The 25650-nt window shown below is 41.7% G+C and overlaps 1 protein-coding gene across 1 annotated transcript in view; it reads left to right on the top strand.

Moving 5' to 3' along the window:
* Positions 1–25650, top strand: part of LOC119960438 (M1-specific T cell receptor alpha chain-like) — a 65659-nt gene that overhangs the window by 19945 nt on the left and 20064 nt on the right. Inside the window, exons 3-4 of the mRNA XM_038788162.1 lie at positions 11513–11588; positions 11704–11823. Coding sequence (XP_038644090.1) covers positions 11513–11588; positions 11704–11823 — 196 coding nt within the window. The remainder of the gene's footprint in view (positions 1–11512; positions 11589–11703; positions 11824–25650) is intronic.

Here is a 25650-nt window from a genome sequence, read left to right on the forward strand (position 1 = left end):
CTGTCTAGCACGAGGGGACATAGCTTCAAATTGAGGGGAGATAGATATAGGACAGGTATCAGAGGTAGGTTCTTTACTCAGAGAGTAGTAAGGGCGTGGAATGCCCTGCTTGCAACAGTAGTGGACTCGCCAACATTAAGGGCATTTAAATGGTCATTGGATAGACATATGGACGATAAGGGAATAGTGTAGATGGGCTTCAGAGGGGTTTCACAGGTCGGCGCAACATCGAGGGCCGAAGGGCCTGTACTGCGCTGTAATGTTCTACGTGTTCTATAATTGTATATGTAAACAAAACGGCTACTTCAACTGTGTTAAGGACTCCTGTCCTGTTAATGATCTGCAGCATGATTTAAGCTATTTGGAGGGTAATAGAGAGAAACTTGATTTGAATTGGCCAACATATTGTTCCACTAATTAAACAACAGGCTGAAGATGTCAGAATAAATGTCACAAATCATAAATTTCCACAATGGCTGGCCTGTGTTTTTGTGAAGGCCTGAGGTGGATCCCCATTGTATGGATAAAACATTGGAATACAAGCTGATTCTCCTGGCGGGAGAGTTTAATACATCCTGCAGTGCTTGGAGCCATCTGATGAAGTGACACAGAGATTGTCACTTCACTGTAATAGAAATAATTTACCTCTTTTGGAAATTAAGTGAGGTGTGTCTATTTATTATTGATGACCATTTCATATCATACATACGGGTGGATTCACAGCGATGGGATTCAGTGATATCTAGTACTAAAACAGAAGGGACAAGCAAATGCCCTAAAGTTAGTCAGAAGGGGGTTTTTGCTAAAGGACTTACCTCTGTGTGAATGATGGTGGTGGCAGAAAGCTTATCTTTGGAAGCGGAACAAAGTTAATTGTGGTGCCAAGTAGGTGTTAATTAATAATTAAAAGACTGCATGTGTATTTACGTACATCTTCATGTTCTTATCAACAATTTCTGTGTTTGATTCATTCATATTGTTCTTGTTGGTAGCGGATAGGACAATTCTGGTCGTATGTGTGATGGTTCCCAACGTTGTAACTGCATGATTGTGCATTCTATCAAGCCAAAATGTGTACCTGAAATTAACAGGGTTGCGTGGGTCAACGTCCCTTTGTTAAAAAGTCAAATAATCTGGCCCGATTTTTAAAAAAAAATCTCGCAGCAACTTCCATTTCGACGGCGCCTCTGGTGAAACAAAGTGCTACCAGACATGTCACTGGAGCATTGTTATACATTATTATACAACTGCTCGGCCCAGGACCACAAGAAACTTCAGAGAGACGTGAACACAGTCCAGTCCATCACACAAACCCGCCTCCCATCCATGGACCCCATCTACACCTCTCGCTGCCTGGGGAAAGCAGGCAGCATAATCAAAGACCCCTCCCACCCGGCTTACTCACTCTTCCAACTGTTTCCATCGGGCAGGAGATACAGAAGTCTGAGAACACGCAATAACAGACTCAAAAACAGCTTCTTCCCCCCAGTGTCACCAGACTCCTAAACGACCCTCTTATGGACTGACCTCATTATCACTACACCCCTGTATGCTTCACCCAATGTAGGTGTTTATGTAGTTACATTGTCTATCTTGTGTTGCCCTATTATTTTCTTTTATTCCTTTTTCTTCCCATGTACTTAATGATCTGTTGAGCTGCTCGCAGAAAAATACTTTTCACTGCACCTCAGTACACGGGACAATAAACAAAGCCAATCCATCGCTAAGATAGCCACAGAAGGATAATTAACTCAGTGGGTTTTTATGAGGGGGTGCAGGGCTGTGTGAATGATGGGAGCTGGAAGCTTATCTTTGGAAGTGGCTCGAGAGTAATCGTGGAACCCAGTAAGTGGTGCATTTGGAAATGACAATGTCATAAATCTGATTGGAAGCAAATAATGTCACCACTATAATCTGGAGAATATAATAAGTGGACCGTTTGGCTATTTCCAGTCATTGAAGTAAGAGGGAGATATGAAAGGCACATTGGGGAAACAGCACTATTCAGAATCCTTGCAAAGGGATAGATTACTGTGTGGATGAATAGTGTTTGGAGAGGGTGTCAAGCTTATTGTTAACCTTGCTTAGAATTGATTCTGAGAACCAGGTAAATGATCCTGGAAAGTTGCAATGTATGAATTCTGCTCAGAGTAATACATTCGTGTGTTCTGTAAAAGGATATCATAAATATATGAAGTTAATTGATCAAAAGGAGCCTGAAATAATGGGGTTGCGGCACTTGTTACTATTTGAACCTCGCACCTTGCTAAATGTAACATTCCGTTGATTTTGTCGATGGTCTATATACCCAGCAGAGTTTCTGCATTGGTAATTAATGCTGTGTGAATAACTACAATAAGCTCACATTTGGCTCTGGGACCAGACTAACTGTGCAGCCCAGTAAGTGAAGTTCCAGTCTGCATTTTTGTGATTATTATGCTGATGATAGTTAACCACTGTTTTAGGAATAAATGCGGCCTGTTCTTCACAATTTAAAGCTAACACAGGAAAATCTAAAAGGGCATTTAAATGGTCATTGGATAGATGATAAGGGAATAGTGTAGAGGGCTTTAGAGTGGTTTCACAGGTCGGCGCAACATCGAGGGCCGAAGGGTCTGTACTGCGCTGTAATGTTCTATGTTCTAAACTCCCACCACCCTCTGGGGAAAAGGTGTTTACTCACATCCCCTCGAAATCTCCTGCCCCGCACCTTAAATCTACGCCCCCTGGTGATTGATCCCTCCACCAAGGAGAAACGTTTCTTCCTGTCTACTCTATCTATGTCCCTTCTAATTTAATACATCTCAATCATGTCCCCCCTCCTGCTCCCCTGCTCCAAGGAAACCCCATTCTGTCCAATCTCTCTCCATAACTAAAACCCTCCAGCCCAGCCAACATCCTGGTAAATCTCCTCTGCACCCTTTCCGGTTCTATCACATCCCTCCTTATAATGTGGATTCCAGAACTGCGCACAATTCCTGGACTGTAGGTTGAGACATATATCAATAATTTTGACTTATAACCGGGCTGATGTATACATGTAACATTCAACTGATGTACTTGGCGTGAGGTGAAAGGGTTTCTGCACTGGTCTGTAATGCTGTGTGTATAACTATGACAAGCTAGTATTTGGATCGGGGACTAAACTAACTGTGGAACCCAGTAAGTGAAATTTCATTCTGATTTCTTTCCCCCCCATCTACGATGGGGATAGTGACAATATTATGGTTGGTGTTAAGAGTTAACTTTAGTTGCCGAAGGGGCAGAAAATCAGTATAGTTCGTCTGAAGGGGGTTTTTGCTAAAGGGTACAATGCTGTGTGAATTTTGGAAGCGGTACAAAACTTACCTTTGGACAGGGGACAAAAGTAACTGTGGTACCAAGTAGGTATTTATTAATAATTCTAGATTTCTTAAATATTTGTGTTTATACTTGTATATATATATATATGTGTGTGTGTGTGTGTGCCTGTCTGTATGTGTGTGTCTATATGTATGTCTATGCTTGTGTTTGTCTGTGTGTGTGTGTGTGTATATACGTTTGTGTGTCTTTATGCGCCCATGTGTTCAATTCACCCATAAATTTGGAATATTTGCCCCATTTGATTTGCCATTTCATAATTCCATGTCCGTATTTAAGGAAAAAATGATTAGTACAGCATGGCTAAAGGAACGGAAGAATGGACTGATAAAGTTAGATAAAGATGGTGGGATTGTTCTAGTATGGGGCAAAAACTTGAATTAACCCATTGGGCCAAGAAGCATGGACTGTGGGGGACATTTATTTGCAACATTAAGTATCATCATGTTATAGTTCATGCCTGAACATTAATCTCATGACATAGAGGTTATTTCTGTTGGTGTGCACTGAAACCTCAATATGTTTATGTACATGTGTGATTTTCTGTGAAATATAGAAGCATTGGCATGTTATTCCTATGTGTGCATGTGTGATGTTAAACGAGGGAGGGAGAGAGGGACGGAGGGAGGGAGAGATGGGGGGAGAGAGAGATGGAGAGAGGGAGATGTAGAGAGGGCGGTAGACAGAGGTAGAGAGAGAGTTGGGGAGAAGATTAAAATATGCATGTTAAATCAGGAGAGAGATGGAGGGGGAGAGATGGAGGGGGAGAGATGGAGGGAGAGAGAGATGGATTGGATTGGATTTGTTTATTGTCACGTGTACTGAGGTACAGTGAAAAATATTTTTCTGCGAGCAGCTCAACAGGTCATTAAGTACATAAGAAGAAAAGAGAAGAAAAGAAAATACATAATAGGGCAACACAAGGTCTACAATGTAGTTGTACATAAGCACCGGCATCGGATGAAGTATACAGGGTGTCGTGTACAGGGAGAGAGAGATCGAGAGAGAGAGATGGAGATCGAGATGAAGGGAGGGAGAGGTGGGGAGAGAGATGGGGAGAGAGAGAGAGACGTAAAGGGGAGAGAGAGATGGGGAGAGAGAGGTGGAGAGAGAGACATGGAGGGGAGAGAGGTGGAGAGAGAGAGGTGGAGAGATCTGGAGGAAGATGGAAGGACAGAGATGGAGAGAGAGATGAAAATGTGTGTTTAAAATGGGTGACTGTTACGTTACACTGATATAGAAAGACAAGTAATTAACTCTGAAAGTTTTTGTTAGGCAGTGTGGGGCTGTGTGAAAGCTGGAACCAACAAGCTTATCTTTGGAACTGGGACTCAACTAATCGTGGAACCCAGTAAGTTTAGTCGAATAAAGTCACAAACCAGATTGAAAAGAATATCATGGGGAATGTACCCAAGATAACGTGGTAATGTCAAATTGTGCAAGAGAGTATTAAAATAATTCACCAGTGACAGTAATGGTGGGTTGGGAAACTGAACCTTCTTGTAAAGGGATAAGTCAGTGTGTGACTACTGGAAGCAACATCAAATTAGTATTTGGAAGTGGCACCAAACTTATTGTCAATCCTGGTAAGAAACCTTCAGCTTGTTTGGCAAAGTAACCACTTAAATGATTGTGTATGCTAATGACAAATGTTGGTCAACACTGTTTGTCAATGGACATTAAGCATATCTAGAGCAAGTACTGTTTATTCAGAGTGCAATATATTGTATTAATCTGTGAGAAAGGTTGACCCTAATTGGATTTCAATAAGATGCAATTGCCGGCTCTTGTGAACAATTCCCCTGGAAATGTAACGAACCCTAAATGTAATATACGGTCCATTGTGTGGGTGTCCTATATGCTAGGAATCTGGTTTGAAGGGTTTCTGTGCAGATATATATTGCTGTGTGAATGACAATGTTAAGCTAACGTTTGGATCTGGAACCAAATTAACGGTGCACCCGAGTAAGTTCAGTTCAATTCCTTATAATTGATGAGAATGATCAAAACATTGTTTTGTTGATGCGTATTGTCAGTTCTTTACAATGATAGATAAATGATAACGGTCGAGAATGATGATCAGACTGAGCACCACTTCCCAAGTCAGGAAAAGTCTGTGCAGTCAAATAACAGTTATTGTTTTAATGTCAGGAAGGATTTTGACAGGGGGGAGACCAGGGGTGAGGTTCCCAATGAGGGTTGTGAGAAGGAAAGGACAGGTGAGGAAAGTCACTCATTTGGGATTCAGGCGGCATTTCCTGAATCATGTGGTGGTACCTGTGGAGATTGAGGCCAATAGAACTGATAGAGTTAAGAGGAGGCTGTGGGGAGATAGAGGATGGGGAAATAAATAGAAGAGTATGCAATGGCAGAGCATACGAGGCGGGAGGCGGTGGTCTAGTTGCATCGTCACTGGATGAGTAATCCAGCAGACCCAGAGTGGTGCTCTGGTCAACGCAGGTTCGAATACCACCGCAGCAGGTGGTGAACTTTGAATCCAATAAATTTGAAAGTTAATGGAGAACATTGTCAATTGTTGCAGAAGCCTATCTTAATGCCCCTTATCTACATCAGGCTCACTAAATGTTGATTCTTTAATGGCATCCTCTAAAACAAGGACGGGGTGAGACATCTGTCTGGAACATGACCACATGCAACTGTGAAAAGATCCCAGACTTTAATCACAAACCTGATTGAAAAGAATATCTTGGGGAATGTAGCCAAGATAACGTGGTAATGTCAAATCGTGCAAGAGAGTATTAAAATAATTCACCAGTGACAGTAATGGTGGGTTGGGAAACTGAACCTTCTTGTAAAGGGATAAGTCAGTGTGTGACTACTGGAGGCAACACCAAATTAGTGTTTGGAAGTGGCACCAAACTCATTGTCAATCCTGGTAAGAAACCTTCAGCTTGTTTGGCAAAGTAACCACTTAAATGATTGTGTAAGCTCATGACAAATGTTGGTCAAAACTGTTTGTCAATGGACATTAAGCATATCTAGATCAAGTCTAGATTATTCAGAGTGCAATATATTATATTAATGTGTGAGAAAGGTTGACCCTAATTTGATTTCAATAAGATGCAATTGCCAACTCTTGCTAACAATTCCCCTGGAAATGTAACAAACCCTAAATGTAATATACGGTCCATTGTGTGGGTGTCCTATATGCAAGGAATCTGGTTTGAAGGGTTTCTGTGCAGATATATATTTCTGTGTGAATGCCAACTATAAGCTAACATTTGGATCTGGAACCAAATTAACAGTGCAACTGAGTAAGTTCAGTTCAATTCCTTATAATTGATGAGAATGATCAAAACATTGTTTTGTTGATGCGTATTGTCAGTTCTTTACAATGATCGGTAAATGATAACGGTCGAGAATGATGATCAGACTGAGCACCACTTCCCAAGTCAGGAAAAGTCTGTGCAGTCAAATAACAGTTATTGTTTTAATGTCAGGAAGGATTTTGACAGGAGGGAGACCAGGGGTAAGGTTCCCAACGAGGGTTGTGAGAATGAAAGCACAGGTCAAGAAAGTCACTCATTTGGGATTCAGGCGGCATTTCCTGAATCATGTGGTGGTACCTGTGGAGCTTGAGGCCAATAGAACTGATAGAGTTAAGAGGAGGTTGTGGAGAGAGACACAAGATGGGGAAATAAATAGAAGAGTATGCAAGGGCAGAGCATACGAGGCGGGAGGCGGTGGTCTGGTTGCATCGTCACTGGACGAGTAATCCAGCAGACCCAGAGTGGTGCTCTGGGCAACGCAGGTTCAAATTCCACCACAGCAGATGGTGAAATTTGAATACAATAAATTTGAAAGTTAATGGAGAACATTGTCAATTGTTGCAGAAGCCTATCTTAATGCCCCTTACCTACATCAGGCTCACTAAATGTTGATTCTTTAATGGCCTGCTCTAAAACAAGGACGGGGTGAGAAATCTGTCTGGAACATGACCACATGCAACTGTGAACAGATCCCCGACTTTAGTCAAGAAACAAGAATTGAATATTTTCTTTGAATATTAGCAAATTAAATTGGATGAGGCTCAATGAGAAGTTGATCTTTGGGATCAAAGACCAGGCTCCAGGTTAAACCAAGTAAATGAGGAATGTAAGGATGTATATTTTATATTTTTAAAAAAGCATATGCAATCACATTGATTGCCAGATGCGCTGCCAACTCACGGCGTCGAGGACCCGGGTTCGATCCCGGCTCTGGGTCACTATCCGTGTGGAGTTTGCACATTCTCCCCATGTCTGCGCGGATCTCATTCCCACAACCCAAAGATGTGCAGGGATGTGAGAGACGGAGAGAGAGAGAGATTGAGGGACAGAGATGGAGAGAGAGATGAAAATGTGTCTTTAAAATGGGTGACTGTTACGTTACGCTGATATAGAAAGACAAGTAATTAACTCTGAAAGTTTTTGTTAGGCAGTGTGGGGCTGTGTGAATTCTGGAATCAACAAGCTTAACTTTGGAACTGGGACTAAACTAATCGTGGAACCCAGTAAGTTTGGTCGAATAAAGTCACAAACCTGATTGAAAAGAATATCTTGGGGAATGTAGCCAAGATAACGTGGTAATGTCAAATCGTGCAAGAGAGTATTAAAATAATTCACCAGTGAGAGTGATGGTGGGTTGGGAAACTGAACCTTCTTGTAAAGGGATAAGTCAGTGTGTGGCTTCTGGAAGCCTCACCAAATTAGTATTTGCAAGTGGCACCAAACTTATTGTCAATCCTGGTAAGAAACCTTCAGCTTGTTTGGCAAAGTAACCACTTAAATGATTGTGTAAGCTAATGACAAATATTGGTCAATACTGTTTGTCAATGGACATTAAGCATATCTAGATCAAGTATCGTTTATTCAGAGTGCAATATATTGTATTAATGTGTGAGAAAGGTTGACCCTAATTTGATTTCAATAAGATGCAATTGTCACCTCTTGCTAACAATTCCCCTGAAAATGTAACTAACCCTAAATGTAATATACGGTCCATTGTGTGGGTGCCCGATATGCTAGGAATCTGGTTTGAAGGGTTTCTGTGCAGTGGCAACAATCAAGTTTGGTCGAATAAAGTCACAATCCCGATTGAAATGAATATCATGGGGAATGTAGCCAAGGTAACGTGGTAATGTCAAATCGCGCAAGAGAGTATTAAAATAATTCACCACTGACAGTAACGGTGGGTTGGGAAACTGAACCTTCTTGTAAAGGGATAAGTCAGTGTGTGACTACTGGAGGCAACTACAAATTAGTATTTGGAAGTGGCACCAAACTTATTGTCAATCCTGGTAAGAAACCTTCAGCTTGTTTGGCAAAGTAACCACTTAAATGATTGTGTCAGCTGATGACAAATGTTGGTCAAAACTGTTTGTCAATGGACATTAAGCATATCTAGATCAAGTCTAGATTATTCAGAGTGCAATATATTGTATTAATGTGTGAGAAAGGTTGACCCTAATTTGATTTTAATAAGATGCAATTGCCAACACTTGCTAACAATTCCCCTGGAAATGTAACTAACCCTAAATGTAATATACGGTCCATTGTGTGGGTATCCTATATGCTAGGAATCTGGTTTGAAGGGTTTCTGTGCAGATATATATTGCTGTGTGAATGTCAATGTTAAGCTAACGTTTGGATCTGGAACCAAATTAACGGTGCAGCCGAGTAAGTTCAGTTCAATTCCTTATAATTGATGAGAATGATCAAAACATTGTTTTGTTGATGCGTATTGTCAGTTCTTTACAATGATAGATAAATGATAACGGTCGAGAATGACGATCAGACTGAGCACCACTTCCCAAGTCAGGAAACGTCTGTGCACTCAAATAACAGTTATTGTTTTAATGTCAGGAAGGATATTGACAGGAGGGAGACCAGGGGTAAGATTCCCAACGAGGGTTGTGAGAATGAAAGGACAGGTCAGGAAAGTCACTCATTTGGGTTTCAGGCGGCATTTCCTGAATCATGTGGTGGGACCTGTGGAGCTTGAGGGCAATAGAACTGATAGAGTTAAGAGGAGGCTGTGGAGAGAGACACAAGATGGGGAAATAAATAGAAGAGTATGCAAGGGCAGAGCAGACGATGCGGGAGGCGGTGGTCTAGTTGCATCGTCACTGGACGAGTAATCCAGCAGACCCAGAGTGGTGCTCTGGTCAACGCAGGTTCGAATACCACCACAGCAGGTGGTGAACTTTGAATCCAATAAATTTGAAAGTTAATGGAGAACATTGTCAATTGTTGCAGAAGCCTATCTTAATGCCCTTACCTACATCAGGCTCACTAAATGTTGATTCTTTAATGACCGCCTCTAAAAAAAGGACAGGGTGAGACATCTGTCTGGAACATGACCACATGCAACTGTGAAAAGATCCCAGACTTTATTCACAAACCTGATTGAAAAGAATATCATGGGGAATGTAGCCAAGATAACGTGGTAATGTCAAATCGTGCAAGAGAGTATTAAAATAATTCACCAGTGACAGTAATGGTGGGTTGGGAAACTGAACCTTCTTGTAAAGGGATAAGTCAGTGTGTGGCTTCTGGAGGCAACTACAAATTAGTATTTGGAAGTGGCACCAAACTTATTGTCAATCCTGGTAAGAAACCTTCAGCTTGTTTGGCAAAGTAACTACTTAAATGATTGTGTCAGCTTATGACAAATGTTGGGTCAAAACTGTTTATCAATGGACATTAAGCATATCTAGATCAAGTATAGTTTATTCAGAGTGCAATATATTGTATTAATGTGTGAGAAAGGTTGACCCTAATTGGATTTCAATAAGATGCAATTGCCAACTCTTGCTAACAATTCCCCTGGAAATGTAACAAACCCTAAATGTAATATACGGTCCATTGTGTGGGTGTCCTATATGCTAGGAATCTGGTTTGAAGGGTTTCTGTGCAGATATATATTGCTGTGTGAATAGCAATCTTAAGGTAACGTTTGGATCTGGAACCAAATTAACGGTGCAGCCGAGTAAGTTCAGTTCAATTCCTTATAATTGATGAGAATGATCAAAACATTGTTTTGTTGATGCGTATTGTCAGTTCTTTACAATGATAGGTAAATGATAACGGTCGAGAATGATGATCAGACTGAGCACCACTTCCCAAGTCAGGAAAAGTCTGTGCAGTCAAATAACAGTTATTGTTTTAATGTCAGGAAGGATTTTGACAGGAGGGAGACCAGGGGTGAGGTTCCCAACGAGGGTTGTGAGAATGAAAGGACAGGTCAAGAAAGTCACTCATTTGGGATTCAGGCGGCATTTCCTGAATCATGTGGTGGGACCTGTGGAGCTTGAGGCCAATAGAACTGATAGAGTTAAGAGGAGGCTGTGGGGAGATACAGGATGGGGAAATAAATGGAATTGTATGCAAGGGCAGAGCATACGGGGCGGGAGGCAGTGGTCTAGTTGCATCGTAACTGGAGGAGTAATCCAGCAGACCCAGAGTGGTGCTCTGGTCAACGCAGGTTCGAATACCACCACAGCAGGTGGTGAACTTTGAATCCAATAAATTTGAAAGGTAATGAAGAACATTGTCAATTGTTGCCGAAGCCTATCTTAATGCTCCTTACCTACATCAGGCTCACTTAATGTTGATTCTTTAATGGCCTTCTCTAAAACAAGGATGGGGTGAGACATCTGTCTGGAACATGACCACATGCAACTGTGAAAAGATCCCAGACTTTAGTCAAGGAACAAGAATTGAATATTTTCTTCGAATATTAGCAAATTAAATTGGATGAGGCTCAAAGAGAAGTTGATCTTTGGGATCAAAGACCAGGCTCCAGGTTAAACCAAGTAAATGAGGAATGTAAGGATGCATATTTTATATTTTTTAAAAAGTATATGCAATCACATTGATTGCCAGATGCCCTGCCACCTCACAGTGTCGAGGACCCGGGTTCGATCCCGGCTCTGGGTCACAGTCCGTGTGGAGTTTGCACATTCTCCCCGTGTCTGCGTGGATCTCATTCCCACAACCCAAAGATGTGCCGGGTTGTGAGAGATGGAGAGAGAGAGAGAGGTTGAGGGACAGAGATGGAGAGAGAGATGAAAATGTCTGTTTAAAATGGGTAACTGTTACGTTACGCTGATATAGAAAGACAAGTAATTAACTCTGAAAGTTTTTGTTAGGCAGTGTGGGGCTGTGTGAATCTTGGGATGAACAAGCTGATCTTTGGAATTGGGACTAAACTAATCGTGGAACCCAGTAAGTTTGGTCGAATAAAGTCAAATGCCTGATTGAAAAGAATATCTTGGGGAATGTCCCCAAGATAACGTGGTAATGTCAAATCGTGCAAGAGAGTATTAAAATAATTCACCAGTGACAGTAATGGTGGGTTGGGAAATTGAACCTTCTTGTAAAGGGATAAGTCAGTGTGTGACTATTGGAGGCAACAACAAATTAGTATTTGGAAGTGGCACCAAACTTATTGTCAATCCTGGTAAGAAACCTTCAGCTTGTTTGGCAAAGTAACTACTTAAATGATTGTGTCAGCTAATGACAAATGTTGCTCAATACTGCTTGTCAATGGACATTAAGCATATCTAGATCAAGTCTAGATTATTCAGAGTGCAATATATTGTATTAATGTGTGAGAAAGGTTGACCCTAATTGGATTTCAATAATATGAAATTGCCAACTCTTGCTAACAATCCCCTGGAAATGTAACGAACCCTAAATGTAATATACGGTCCATTGTGTGGGTGTCCTATATGCTAGGAATCTGGTTTGAAGGGTTTCTGTGCAGATATATATTGCTGTGTGAATTACAATGTTAAGCTAACGTTTGGATCTGGAACCAAATTAACGGTGCAGCCGAGTAAGTTCAGTTCAATTCCTTATAATTGATGAGAATGATGAAGACATTGTTTTGTTGATGCGTATTGTCAGTTCTTTACAATGATAGGTAAATGATAACTGTCGAGAATGACGATCAGACTGAGCACCACTTCCCAAGTCAGGAAAAGTCTGTGCAGTCAAATAACAGTTATTGTTTTAATGTCAGGAAGGATTTTGACAGGAGGGAAGGCCAGGGGTGAGGTTCCCAACGAGGGTTGTGAGAATGAAAGGACAGGTCAAGAAAGTCACTCATTTGGGATTCAGGTGGCATTTCCTGAATCATGTGGTGGGACCTGTGGAGCTTGAGGCCAATAGAACTGATAGAGTTAAGAGGAGGCTGTGGGGAGATACAGGATGGGGAAATAAATAGAAGAGTATGCAAGGGCAGAGCATACGGGGCGGGAGGCGGTGGTCTAGTTGCATCGTCACTGGACGAGTAACCCAGCAGACCCAGAGTGGTGCTCTGGTCAACGCAGGTTCGAATACCACCACTGCAGGTGGTGAACTTTGAATCCAATAAATTTGAAAGTTAATGACGAACATTGTCAATTGTTGCAGAAGCCTATCTTAATGCCCCTTACCTACATCAGGCTCACTAAATGTTGATTCTTTAATGACCTCCTCTAAAACAAGGACGGGGTGAGACATCTGTCTGGAACATGACCCCATGCAACTATGAAAAGATCCCAGACTTTAGTCAAGAAACAAGAATTGAACATGTTGTTTGAATATTAGCAAATTAATTTGTATGAGGCTCAAAGAGAAATTAATCTTTGGGATCAAAGACCAGGCTCCAGGTTAAACCAAGTAAATGAGGAATGTAAGGATGTATATTTTATATTTTTAAAAAATCTTATGCAATCACACTGATTGCCAGATGCGCTGCCACCTCAGGGCATCGAGGACCCGGGTTCGATCCCGGCCCTGGGTCACTGTCCGTGTGGAGTTTGCACATTCTCCCCGTGTCTGCGTGGATCTCATTCCCACAACCCAAAGATGTGCAGGGATGTGAGAGATGGAGAGAGAGAGAGATTGAGGGACAGAGATGGAGAGAGAGATGAAAATGTGTCTTTAAAATTGGTGACTGTTACGTTACGCTGAGATAGAAAGACAAGTAATTAACTCTGAAAGTTTTTGATTGGCAGTGTGGGGCTGTGTGAATCTTGGGATGAACAAGCTTATCTTTGGAACTGGGACTCAACTAATCGTGGAACCCAGTAAGTTTGGTCGAATAAAGTCACAAACCCGATTGAAAAGAATATCATGGGGAATGTTGCCAAGATAATGTGGTAATGTCAAATCGTGCAGGAGAGTATTAAAATAATTCACCAGTGACAGTAATGGTGGGTTGGGAAACTGAACCTTCTTGTAAAGGGATAAGTCAGTGTGTGGCTTCTGGAAGCCTCACCAAATTAGTATTTGGAAGTGGCACCAAACTTATTGTCAATCCTGGTAAGAAACATTCAGCTTATTTGGCAAAGTAACTACTTAAATGATTGTGTAAGCTAATGACAAATGTTGGTCAAAACTGTTTGTCAATGGACATGAAGCATATCTAGATCAAGTATAGTTTATTCAGAGTGCAATATATTGTATTAATGTGTGAGAAAGGTTGACCCTAATTGGATTTCAATAAGATGCAATTGCCAACTCTTGCTAACAATTCCCCTGGAAATGTAACTAACCCTAAATGTAATATACGGTCCATTGTGTGGGTGTCCTATATGCTAGGAATCTGGTTTGAAGGGTTTCTGTGCAGATATATATTGCTGTGTGAATGACAATGTTAAGCTAACGTTTGGATCTGGAACCAAATTAACGGTGCAACCGAGTAAGTTCAGTTCAATTCCTTATAATTGATGAGAATGATCAAAACATTGTTTTGTTGATGCGTATTGTCAGTTCTTTACAATAATAGGTAAATGATAACTGTCGAGAATGATGATCAGACTGAGCACCACTTCCCAAGTCAGGAAAAGTCTGTGCAGTCAAATAACAGTTATTGTTTTAATGTCAGGAAGGATTTTGACAGGGGGGAGACCAGGGGTAAGATTCCCAACGAGGGTTGTGAGAATGAAAGGACAGGTCAGGAATGTCACTCATTTGGTATTCAGGCGGCATTTCCTGAATCATGTGGTGGGACCTGTGGAGCTTGAGGCCAATAGAACTGATAGAGTTAAGAGGAGGCTGTGGAGAGATACAGGATGGGGAAATAAATAGAAGAGTATGCAAGGGCAGAGCATACGAGGCGGGAGGCGGTGGTTTAGTTGCATCGTCACTGGACGAGTAATCCAGCAGACCCAGAGTGGTGCTCTGGTCAACGCAGGTTCGAATACCACCACAGCAGGTGGTGAAATTTGAATCCAATAAATTTGAAAGTTAATGACGAACATTGTCAATTGTTGCAGAAGCCTATCTTAATGCCCCTTACCTACATCAGGCTCACTAAATGTTGATTCTTTAATGGCCTGCTCTAAAACAAGGACGGGGTGAGAAATCTGTCTGGAACATGACCACATGCAACTGTGAACAGATCCCAGGGTTTAGTCCAGAAACAAGAATTGAATATTTTCTTCGAATATTAGCAAATTAAATTAAATGAGGCTCAAAGAGAAGTTGATCTTTGGGATCAAAGACCAGGCTCCAAGTTAAACCAAGTAAATAAGGAATGTAAGGATGCATATTTAATATTTTTTAAAAAGCATATGCAATCACATTGATTGCCAGATGCGCTGCCACCTCACGGCGTTGATGACCCGGTTTCGATCCCGGCTCCGGGTCACAGTCCGTGTGGAGTTTGCACATTCTCCCCGTGTCTGCGTAGATCTCATTCCCACAACCCAAAGATGTGCAGGGATGTGAGAGACGGAGAGAGAGAGAGATTGAGGGACAGAGATGGAGAGAGAGATGAAAATGTGTCTTTAAAATGGGTGACTGTTACGTTACGCTGATATAGAAAGACAAGTAATTAACTCTGAAAGTTTTTGTTAGGCAGTGTGGGGCTGTGTGAATCTTGGGACGAACAAGCTTATCTTTGGAACTGGGACTCAACTAGTCGTGGAACCCAGTAAGTTTGGTCGAATAAAGTCACAAACCCGATTGAAAAGAATATCATGGGGAATGTAGCCAAGATAACGTGGTAATGTCAAATCGTGCAAGAGAGAATTAAAATAATTCACCAGTGACAGAAATGGTGGGTTGGGAAACTGAACCTTTTTGTAAAGGGATAAGTCAGTGTGTGGATTCTGCAGGCTTCTCCAAATTAGTATTTGGAAGTGGCACCAAACTTATTGTCAATCCTGGTAAGAAACCTTCACCTTGTTTGGCAAAGTAACCACTTAAATGATTGTGTAAGCTCATTACAAATGTTGGGTCAAAACTGTTTATCAATGGACATTAAGCATATCTAGACCAAGTATCGTTTATTCAGAGTGCAATATATTGTATTAATGTGTGAGAAAGGTTGACCCTAACTTGAGTTCAATAAGATGCAATTGTCACCTCTTGCTAACAATTCCCCTGGAAATGTAACTAACCCTAAATGTAATATACGGTCCATTGTGTGGGTGTCCTATATGCTAGGAATCTGGTTTGAAGGGTTTCTGTGCAGATATATATTGCTGTGTGAATGACAATGTTAAGCTAATGTTTGGATCTGGAACCAAATTAACGGTGCAACTGAGTAAGTTCAGTTCAATTCCTTATAATTGATGAGAATGATCAAAACATTGTTTTGTTGATGCGTATTGTCAGTTCTTTACAATGATAGGTAAATGATAACGGTCGAGAATGATGATCAGACTGAGCACCACTTCCCAAGTCAGGAAAAGTCTGTGCAGTCAAATAACAGTTATTGTTTTAATGTCAGGAAGGATTTTGACAGGAGGGAGACCAGGGGTGAGGTTCCCAACGAGGGTTGTGAGAATGAAAGGACAGGTCAAGAAAGTCACTCATTTGGGATTCAGGCGGCATTTCCTGAATCATGTGGTGGGACCTGTGGAGCTTGAGGCCAATAGAACTGATAGAGTTAAGAGGAGGCTGTGGGGAGATACAGGATGGGGAAATAAATAGAAGAGTATGCAAGGGCAGAGCATACGAGGCGGGAGGTGGTGGTCTAGTTGCATCGTCACTGGACAGTAATCCAGCAGACCCAGAGTGGCGCTCTGGTCAACGCAGGTTCGAATACCACCACAGCAGATGGTGAAATTTGAATCCAATAAATTTGAAAGTTAATGACGAACATTGTCAATTGTTGCAGAAGCCTATCTTAATGCCCCTTACCTACATCCGGCTCACTAAATGTTGATTCTTTAATGGCATCCTCTAAAACAAGGACGGGGTGAGACATCTGTCTGGAACATGACCACATGCAACTGTGAACAGATCACAGACTTAATTCAAGAAACAAGAATTGAACATGTTCTTTGAATATTAGCAACTTAAATTGTATGCGGCTGAATGAAAAGTTGATCTTTGGGATCAAAGACCAGGCTCCACGTTAAACCAAGTAAATGAGGAATGTAAGGATGCATATTTTATATTTTAAAAAAAGCATATGCAATCACATTGATTGCCAGATGCGCTGCCACCTCACGGCATCGAGGACCCGGTTTCGATCCCGGCTCCGGGTCACAGTCCGTCTGGAGTTTGCACATTCTCCCCGTGTCTGCATGGATCTCATTCCCACAATCCAACGATGTGCAGGGATGTGAGAGATGGCGAGAGAAAGAGATTGAGGGACAGAGATGGAGAGAGAGATGAAAATGTGTCTTTAAAATGGGTGACTGTTACGTTACGCTGATATAGAAAGACAAGTAATTAACTCTAAAAGTTTTTGTCAGGCAGTGTGGGGCTGGGTGAAAGATGGAATCAACAAGCTTATCTTTGGAACTGGGACTCAACTAATCGTGGAACCCAGTAAGTTTGGTCGAATAAAGTCACAAACCCGATTGAAAAGAATATCATGGGGAATGTTGCCAAGATAACGTGGTAATGTCAAATCGTGCAAGAGAGTATTAAAATAATTCAGCGGTGACAGTAATGGTGGGTTGGGAAACTGAACCTTCTTGTAAAGGGATAAGTCAGTGTGTGGCTACTGGAAGCCTCACCAAATTAGTATTTGGAAGTGGCACCAAACTTATTGTCAATCCTGGTAAGAAACCTTCAGCTTGTTTGGCAAAGTAACCACTTAAATGATTGTGTCAGCTCTGTGACAAATATTGGGTCAAAACTTTTTGTCAATGGACATTAAGCATATCTAGATCCAGTCTAGATTATTCAGAGTGCAATATATTGTATTAATGTGTGAGAAAGGTTGACCCTAATTTGATTTCAATAAGATGCAATTGTCACCTCTTGCTAACAATTCCCCTGGAAATGTAACTAACCCTAAATGTAATATACGGTCCATTGTGTGGGTGTCCTATATGCTAGGAATCTGGTTTGAAGGGTTTCTGTGCAGATATATATTGCTGTGTGAATGGCGGTTTTAAGGTCACGTTTGGATCTGGAACCAAATTAACGGTGCAACCGAGTAAGTTCAGTTCAATTCCTGATAATTGATGAGAATGATCAAAACATTGTTTTGTTGATGCGTATTGTCAGTTCTTTACAATGATAGGTAAATGATAACGGTCGAGAATGATGATCAGACTGAGCACAACTTCCCAAGTCAGGAAAAGTCTGTGCAGTCAAATAACAGTTATTGTTTTAATGTCAGGAAGGATTTTGACAGGGGGGAGACCAGGGGTGAGGTTCCCAACGAGGGATGTGAGAATGAAAGGACAGGTCAACAAAGTCACTGATTTGGGATTCAGGCGGCATTTCCTGAATCATGTGGTGGTACCTGTGGAGCTTGAGGCCAGTAGAACTGATAGAGTTAAGAGGAGGCTGTGGGGAGATACAGGATGGGGAAATAAATAGAAGAGTATGCAAGGGCAGAACATTCAAGGCGGGAGGCGGTTGTCTAGTTGCATCGTCACTGGACGAGTAATCCAGCAGACCCAGAGTGGCGCTCTGGTCAACGCAGGTTCGAATACCACCACAGCAGGCGGTGAACTTTGAATCCAATAAATTTGAAAGTTAATGGAGAACATTGTCAATTGTTGCAGAAGCCTATCTTCATGCCCCTTACCTTCATCCGGCTCACTAAATGTTGATTCTTTAATGAACTCCTCTAAAAAAAGGACAGGGTGAGACATGTGTCAGGAACATGACCACATGAAACTGTGAAAAGATCCCAGACTTTAGTCACAAACCTGATTGAAAAGTATATCCTGGGGAATGTAGCCAAGATAACGTGGTAATGTCAAATCGTGCAAGAGAGTATTAAAATAATTCACCAGTGACAGTAATGGTGGGTTGGGAAACTGAACCTTCTTGTGAAGGGATAAGTCAGTGTGTGACTACTGAAGGCTTCTCCAAATTAGTATTTGGAAGTGGCACCAAACTTATTGTCAATCCTGGTAAGAAACCTTCAGCTTGTTTGGCAAAGTAACTACTTAAATGATTGTGTCAGCTCTGTGACAAATATTGGGTCAAAACTGTTTGTCAATGGACATTAAGCATATCTAGATCAAGTCTAGATTATTCAGAGTGCAATATATTATACTAATGTGTGAGAAAGGTTGACCCTAATTTGATTTCAATAAGATGCAATTGCCAACTCTTGCTAACAATTCCCCTGGAAATGTAACTAACCCTAAATGTAATATACGGTCCATTGTGTGGGTGTCCTATATGCTAGGAATCTGGTTTGAAGGGTTTCTGTGCAGATATATATTGCTGTGTGAATACCAATTATAAGCTAACGTTTGGATCTGGAACCAAATTAACGGTGCAACTGAGTAAGTTCAGTTCAATTCCTTATAATTGATGAGAATGATCAAAACATTGTTTTGTTGATGCGTATTGTCAGTTCTTTACAATGATAGGTAAATGATAACGATCGAGAATGATTATCAGACTGAGGAAATAAATAGAAGAGTCTGCAAGGGCAGAGCTATGCGGCGGGAGGCGGTGGTCTAGTTGCATCGTCACTGGACGAGTAATCCAGCAGACCCAGAGTGGTGCTCTGGTCAACGCAGGTTCGAATACCACCACAGCAGGTGGTGAACTTTGAATCCAATAAGTTTGAAAAATTTTTGTTTTAAATTTGGAGTACCCAATTAATTTTTTCCAATTAAGGGGCAATTTAGCATGCCCGATCCCTCTACACTGCACATCTTTTGGTTGTGGGGGCGAAACCCACGCAAAAACCACACGGACAGTGACCCAGAGCCGGGAATGAACTTGGGACCTCAGCGCCGTGAGGCAGCATTGCCAACCACTGTGCCACCGTTCTGCCCGTCATTCTAGAAATGGCCCCCACCCACTTTATAAATTCAATTCATATCCCATTTTCTACCTATTTAGTATCCGGTATACCCAGATATGTCAGCCACAATTGGTACAGTTTTAGTCCCCTTATTTGAGTCGGGCTGTAATTGTGTTCGAGGCAGTTCAGAGGCGGTTCACTAGATTGATTCCAGAGATGAGTTTGTCTATGTGGAGAGAATGAGGCCTGTATACTCTCAAGTTTAGAAGAATAAAAGAAGATCTAATTGACGGGTATTAGATGATAAAAGGTATTGACAAAGTAGACGTGCAGCAGATGTTTCCTCTTGTGGAACAATCTAGAACAAGAGGTCATTGCTTTAGGATAAGGGATAGCAGATTTAAAACAGAGGAGAAAGGGTTGAGAATCCGTGGAACTCGCTCCCCCAGATTGCGGTGGATGCCAGAGCCTTGAGTAAATGGAAGGAGGAAGACAGATTTTTAATTGGCAATGGGTTGAAATGTTATGGAGAAAGTGGAGTGGAGGCCGAGATGAGATAATGGGATTGAATTCATAGATTATCATAGAATTTACAGTGCAGAAGGAGGCCATTCGGCCCATCGAGTCTGCACCGGCTCTTGAAAAGAGCATCCTACCCAAGGTCAACACCTCCCCCCTATCCCCATAACCCAGCAACCCCACCCAACACTAAGGGCAATTTTGGACACTAAGGGCAATTTGTCATGGCCAATCCACCTAACCTGCAAATCTTTGGACTGTGGGAGTGAGACCCAGGCAGAAATATCGGCGTGATGACAGAAAACATGTTATGCTGCAGTGACAGAATAATTAAAACTAGGTATGCCTAATTAATGGGCATTTAAAACATGTTTGAATGGCTGGTGTCACAATTCTGGCATCGGCGATATCAAAAAACAACTCTGCTTGATTGACCACGAAAGGTTGCAGTCTGAAAGGGGTTTTTGCCAAAGGATGCAATGCTGTGTGAACTTTGGAGCGAATGCTAAGCTTATCTTTGGAACTGGGACACGATTAATCGTGCAACCAAGTAGGTATCCTTTGTTGCTTGTAACCAATTGATCTAGCCATATGTGTGTCCATCTCCTCCAGGTGGTTTTCAATGGTTCTTTGCACTGTAAATTCCATGATTCGGTGAATCAAATTCCTCTCTCTGTTCAATCTTCCTGAATATCAGTCCCTCGTGGAACTCTCTATGGCATGGAGCATTTAAGGTCAGCAGTGGGTAAGGATATGAGGGAGAGCTGGATAAGGACAGCAGGGAGACAGGGATGGACGATTGCCCTGATGGGGTGAGCTGATGAGGAAGCAAAGCGTCTTAGCAAAGGGTGGGGCAGCACGGCAGCATTGTGGATAGCACAATCGCTTCACAGCTCCAGGGTCCCAGGTTCGATTCCGGCTTGGGTCACTGTCTGTGTGGAGACTGCACGTTCTCCCCATGCGTGCGTGGGTTTCCTCCAGGTGCTCCGGTTTCCTCCCACAGTCCAAAGATGTGCAGGTTAGGTGGATTGGCCGCGATAAATTGCCCTTTCTGTACAAAATTGCCCTTAGTGTTGGGTTGGGTTTCGGGGACAGGGTGGAGGTGTGGGCTTGGCTAGGGTGCTCTTTCCAAGAGCCCGGTGCAGACTCGATGGGCCGAATGGCCTCCTTCTGCACTGTAAATTCTATGATCTATGAACTCAAGTCATTGAAATGACAATCAGAATCAATTAGTTGTGTTAATTGTGGTGCATTGGGAGGTGTGGTACCTGGAGTTATTGTAAAGGGATTCGTTACTGTGTGAATTCTGGAGGGATGGGCAAACTGGTGTTTGGAAGTGGAACCAAACTCACTGTCAATCCTGGTAAGGACTCAATAGTAGGTCCCTCAGGACCAACTATCTTAATTATTTTTCAACCTAATCTTAAGCACTTGTTCATGAATTAATTTGGAATCTTGAAAGACCTTAAGTGTTATACACAGTTCAATGAACAGATAGGTTTGATTAGGTACCAAGGTTTGAACGGTGGATAAACTCACATTTGGAGCTGGGGGCCGAATCGATTGTGTAATCTACTCACTGAATCCTGTATTCTGGGCCTGCTTTCCCTCAATTTATTACAATTAAAGGCAGACCTGGAGCACTACCAAAGAATACAAAACAGCTTAGATGTCATTTCTCCATATGGGGGAAAGATGAGGAGTAAATAGTTACGTTGTTGATGTACTTGGTCATTGAGAAGATATGAGGGTTGGTCATTGTGGTGTAGAATGATTGGAAGCAGTACTATCCTGGGTTCTTGTAAAGGTCACCAGCTACTGTGTGAATTATGCAGCAACTGGCAAATTAACGTTTGGAGGTGGAACCGAGCTCACTGTTCTTCCTGGTAAGAAGTCAGTTTCTCAAAATGACCATGTCAATTTCTTAGCAAGTAAACTTTGGTCAAAAGTAATACGTAGATTTATTTACCTGTCCATATATCTATCTTACTATCTATCTATCTATCTATCTGTCTCCTTGTCTATGTATCTACTTGTCGATCTCTCTATTTCTATCTATCTCTAGCTATCTTGATCTATCTATCTGTCTATCTATCTACTTGTCTATCTATCTATCTATCTATCTATCTATCTATCTATCTATCTATCTATCTGTCTCCTTGTCTATGTATCTACTTGTCGATCTCTCTATTTCTATCTATCTCTAGCTATCTTGATCTATCTATCTGTCCATCTATCTACTTGTCTGTCTATCTAATTGTCTGTCTATCTACTTGTCTATCTATCTACTTGACTATCTATCTACTTGACTATCTATCAATGAACTATCTATCCATGAATTAATTTGGAATCTTGAAAGACCTTAAGTGTTATACACAGTTCAATGAACAGATAGGTTTGATTAGGTACCAAGGTTTGAACGGTGGATAAACTCACATTTGGAGCTGGGGGCCGAATCGATTGTGTAATCTACTCACTGGATCCTGTATTCTGGGCCTGCTTTCCCTCAATTTATTACTATTAAAGGCAGACCTGGAGCACTACAAAGAATACAAAACAGCTTAGATGTCATTTCTCCATACGGGGGGAAAGATGAGGAGTAAATAGTTATGTTGTTGAGGTACTTGAAGTCATTGAGAAGATATGAGCATTGATCATTGTGGTGCAGAATGATTGGAAGTAGTACTATCCTGGGTTCTTGTAAAGGTCCCAGCTACTGTGTGAATTATGCAGGAACTGGCAAATTTACGTTTGGAGGTGGAACCGAGCTCACTGTTCTTCCTGGTAAGAAGTCAGTTTCTCAAAATGACCATGTCAATTTCTTAGCAAGTAGATTTTGGTCAAAAGTAATACGCAGATTTATTTACCTGTCCATCTATCTATCTTACTATCTATCTATCTGTCTACTTGTCTATCTATCTGTCTCCTTGCCTATGTATCTACTTGTCTATCTCTCTCTTTCTATCTATCTCTAGCTATCTTGTTCTATCTATCTGTCTATCTATTTGTCTATCTATCTATCTATCTGTCTACTTGTCTATCTATCTGTCTACTTGTCTATCTATGTATAAATTTGTCTATCCCTCTCTCTCTCTCTCTCTCTCTCTATCTATATCTACTTGTCTATCTATCTATCTATCTGTCTACTTGTCTATCTATCTGTCTACTTGTCTATCTATGTATCTACTTGTCTATCTCTCTCTTTCTATCTATCTTGATCTGTCTATCTATCTACTTGTCTATCGGTCTATCTATCTATCTATCTACGTCTGTCTACTTGTCTATCTATCTGTCTACTTCTCTATCTATGTATCTACTTGTCGATCTCTCTCTCTCTCTTTCTATCTATCTCTATCTATCTTGATCTATCTAACTGTCTATCTATCTACTTGTCTGTCTATCTATCTACCTGTCTATCTATCTACCTACTTTTCTATCTATCTACTTGTCTATCTATCTACTTGTCTATCTATCTACCTACTTGTCCATATATCTTCTTGTCTGAGTCTACTTGTCTGTCTATCTATCTACGTGTCTATCTATCTACTTTTCTATCTATCTATCTACTTGTATCTCTCTCTTTCTGTCTTTCTATCTCTGCCTATCTTGTTCTATCAATTTATCTCTATCCCAATATCTGTCTGTCTGTCTACCTATATCTCAATCTAAATTTATCCATTTATCGATCTCCATATATCTATCTCTATCCATCTATATTTATCCATCTACCTGCCTCTATACATCTATCTCTATCCATCTATATTTATCCATCTATCTACCTCTGCCCATCGATCTATCTCTATCCATCTATATTTATTTGCATGTTATTATCTATTTCCATATATATGTGTGTGCACATATATGTACACACACATGAACCAAATTATTTCTCTATTTGTTCTGCCTTGCTGAATGTTGGAGTATGTTCGCATTTTCTTTACGTTGTATGGCAGTTGATAGAAGCATGACGATGTACGGATAAGTAGAGCAGAGTAGAAAGTAAAAGAGCGAGGGGGAGGGTGGCAAGGAGATCCGTACGGAGCTGAAACATTGGGATGGAACATCGGAATTACGAGAATAATTTAGGCAATTCAGCCCTTCGAGCCAGCTCCACCATTCCATCAGATCACAGCTGATCTCTTCCTGGCCTCTTCCTGGACCATTTGGAAAGGTCATCCCGTTCCCGGGGCTGAAATATTGCTCATCCAACAATCTGAAGAAAATCATGCTTTTCCGTTGATGAAATACAATGGCCAAGTGGTACATTTCTGGTGACATTGATGTAACAATGTGGGGGTGGGGGTTTCGGGGAGAAGGCAGGAGAATGGGGATGAGAAACATATCAGCCATGATTGGATGGTGGAGCAGAGTCGATGGGCTGAATGGCCGAATTCTGCTCCAAATCGTATGCTCTTACGGTTGACTGGGCCTTGGAGGAAACACTTATTGATCCCATGTGGAGAAAAATCTATTGATCCTATATGGAGGGCCGTTGCAGCCTCCCCGAACAGGTGCCGGAATGTGGCGACTAGGGGCTTTTCACAGTAACTTAATTGAAGCCGCCGAAATGTGGCGACTAGGGGCTTTTCACAGTAACTTCAATGAAGCCTACTTGTGATAATAATCAATTATTACTATTATTAAATAGGTAAAGATAGAGAGAGTGAGGAAGGGAGATGAAATTATGTGTCTCACTCAATGCATAAACTAGTGAGTGCTACAAGTGGCACGGGCAAGGTGCCCGGAGGGTAATAGTGAACTCGACAAGGGTTTTTGTTAGACTGTGTCGGGCTGTGTGCAGGGTGGGATGTACAAGCTCATCTTTGGAAGTGGGACCAGACTGAACGTGGAACCCAGTAAGTGTTGGATTCTGAAAGAGCGGTGTTGTTTCTCTGCTTAAACACAATTGTCATTTTCATAGATTTTCATAGAATTTACCAAGCCGGGAATCGAACCTGGGACCCTGTGAAGCAATTGTGCTAGCCACAATGCTACCGTGCTGCCCCCAGCAAGAATGGATAGACAATGACATTGTTTAATTATTTCACATCATTCAAACAGGAGTCAGGGTGAAGGAATAGTGTGGGGAATGATACGTGAGGGAGCCCAGAGTTCTGGCAGAGGGATAAGACACTGTGCGAATTCTGCAGGATATGGTCAAATCGTATTTGGAGCTCGCTGTTCACCCTGGTAAGAGTCACGTAAACTGGTTTGTAAGCTAATCATACATTCTGGTTAATGTATTCTGGTTAATCAGTGGACACCAGGCAGAGCGAGGCAACACAATTAAACTGGTGGTTATGTATGGCGTGATGGACAGGAGAGATTGGAACTATACTGATTTGAATGAAACAGAAAATATTCAATATTCAGCAAGTGGGCAGCACGGTAGCATTGTGGATAGCACAATCGCTTCACAGCTCCAGGGTCCCAGGTTCGATTCCCGGCTTGGGTCACTGCCTGTGCGGAGTCTGCACATCCTCCCTGTGTGTGCGTGGGTTTCCTCCAGGTGATCCGGTTTCCTCCCACAGTCCAAAGATGTGCAGGTTAGGTGGATTGGCCGTGCTAAATTGCCCTTCGTGTACAAAATTGCCC

This window comes from Scyliorhinus canicula, unplaced genomic scaffold, assembly GCF_902713615.1.
Source record: "Scyliorhinus canicula unplaced genomic scaffold, sScyCan1.1, whole genome shotgun sequence".
Lineage (NCBI taxonomy): Eukaryota > Metazoa > Chordata > Chondrichthyes > Carcharhiniformes > Scyliorhinidae > Scyliorhinus > Scyliorhinus canicula.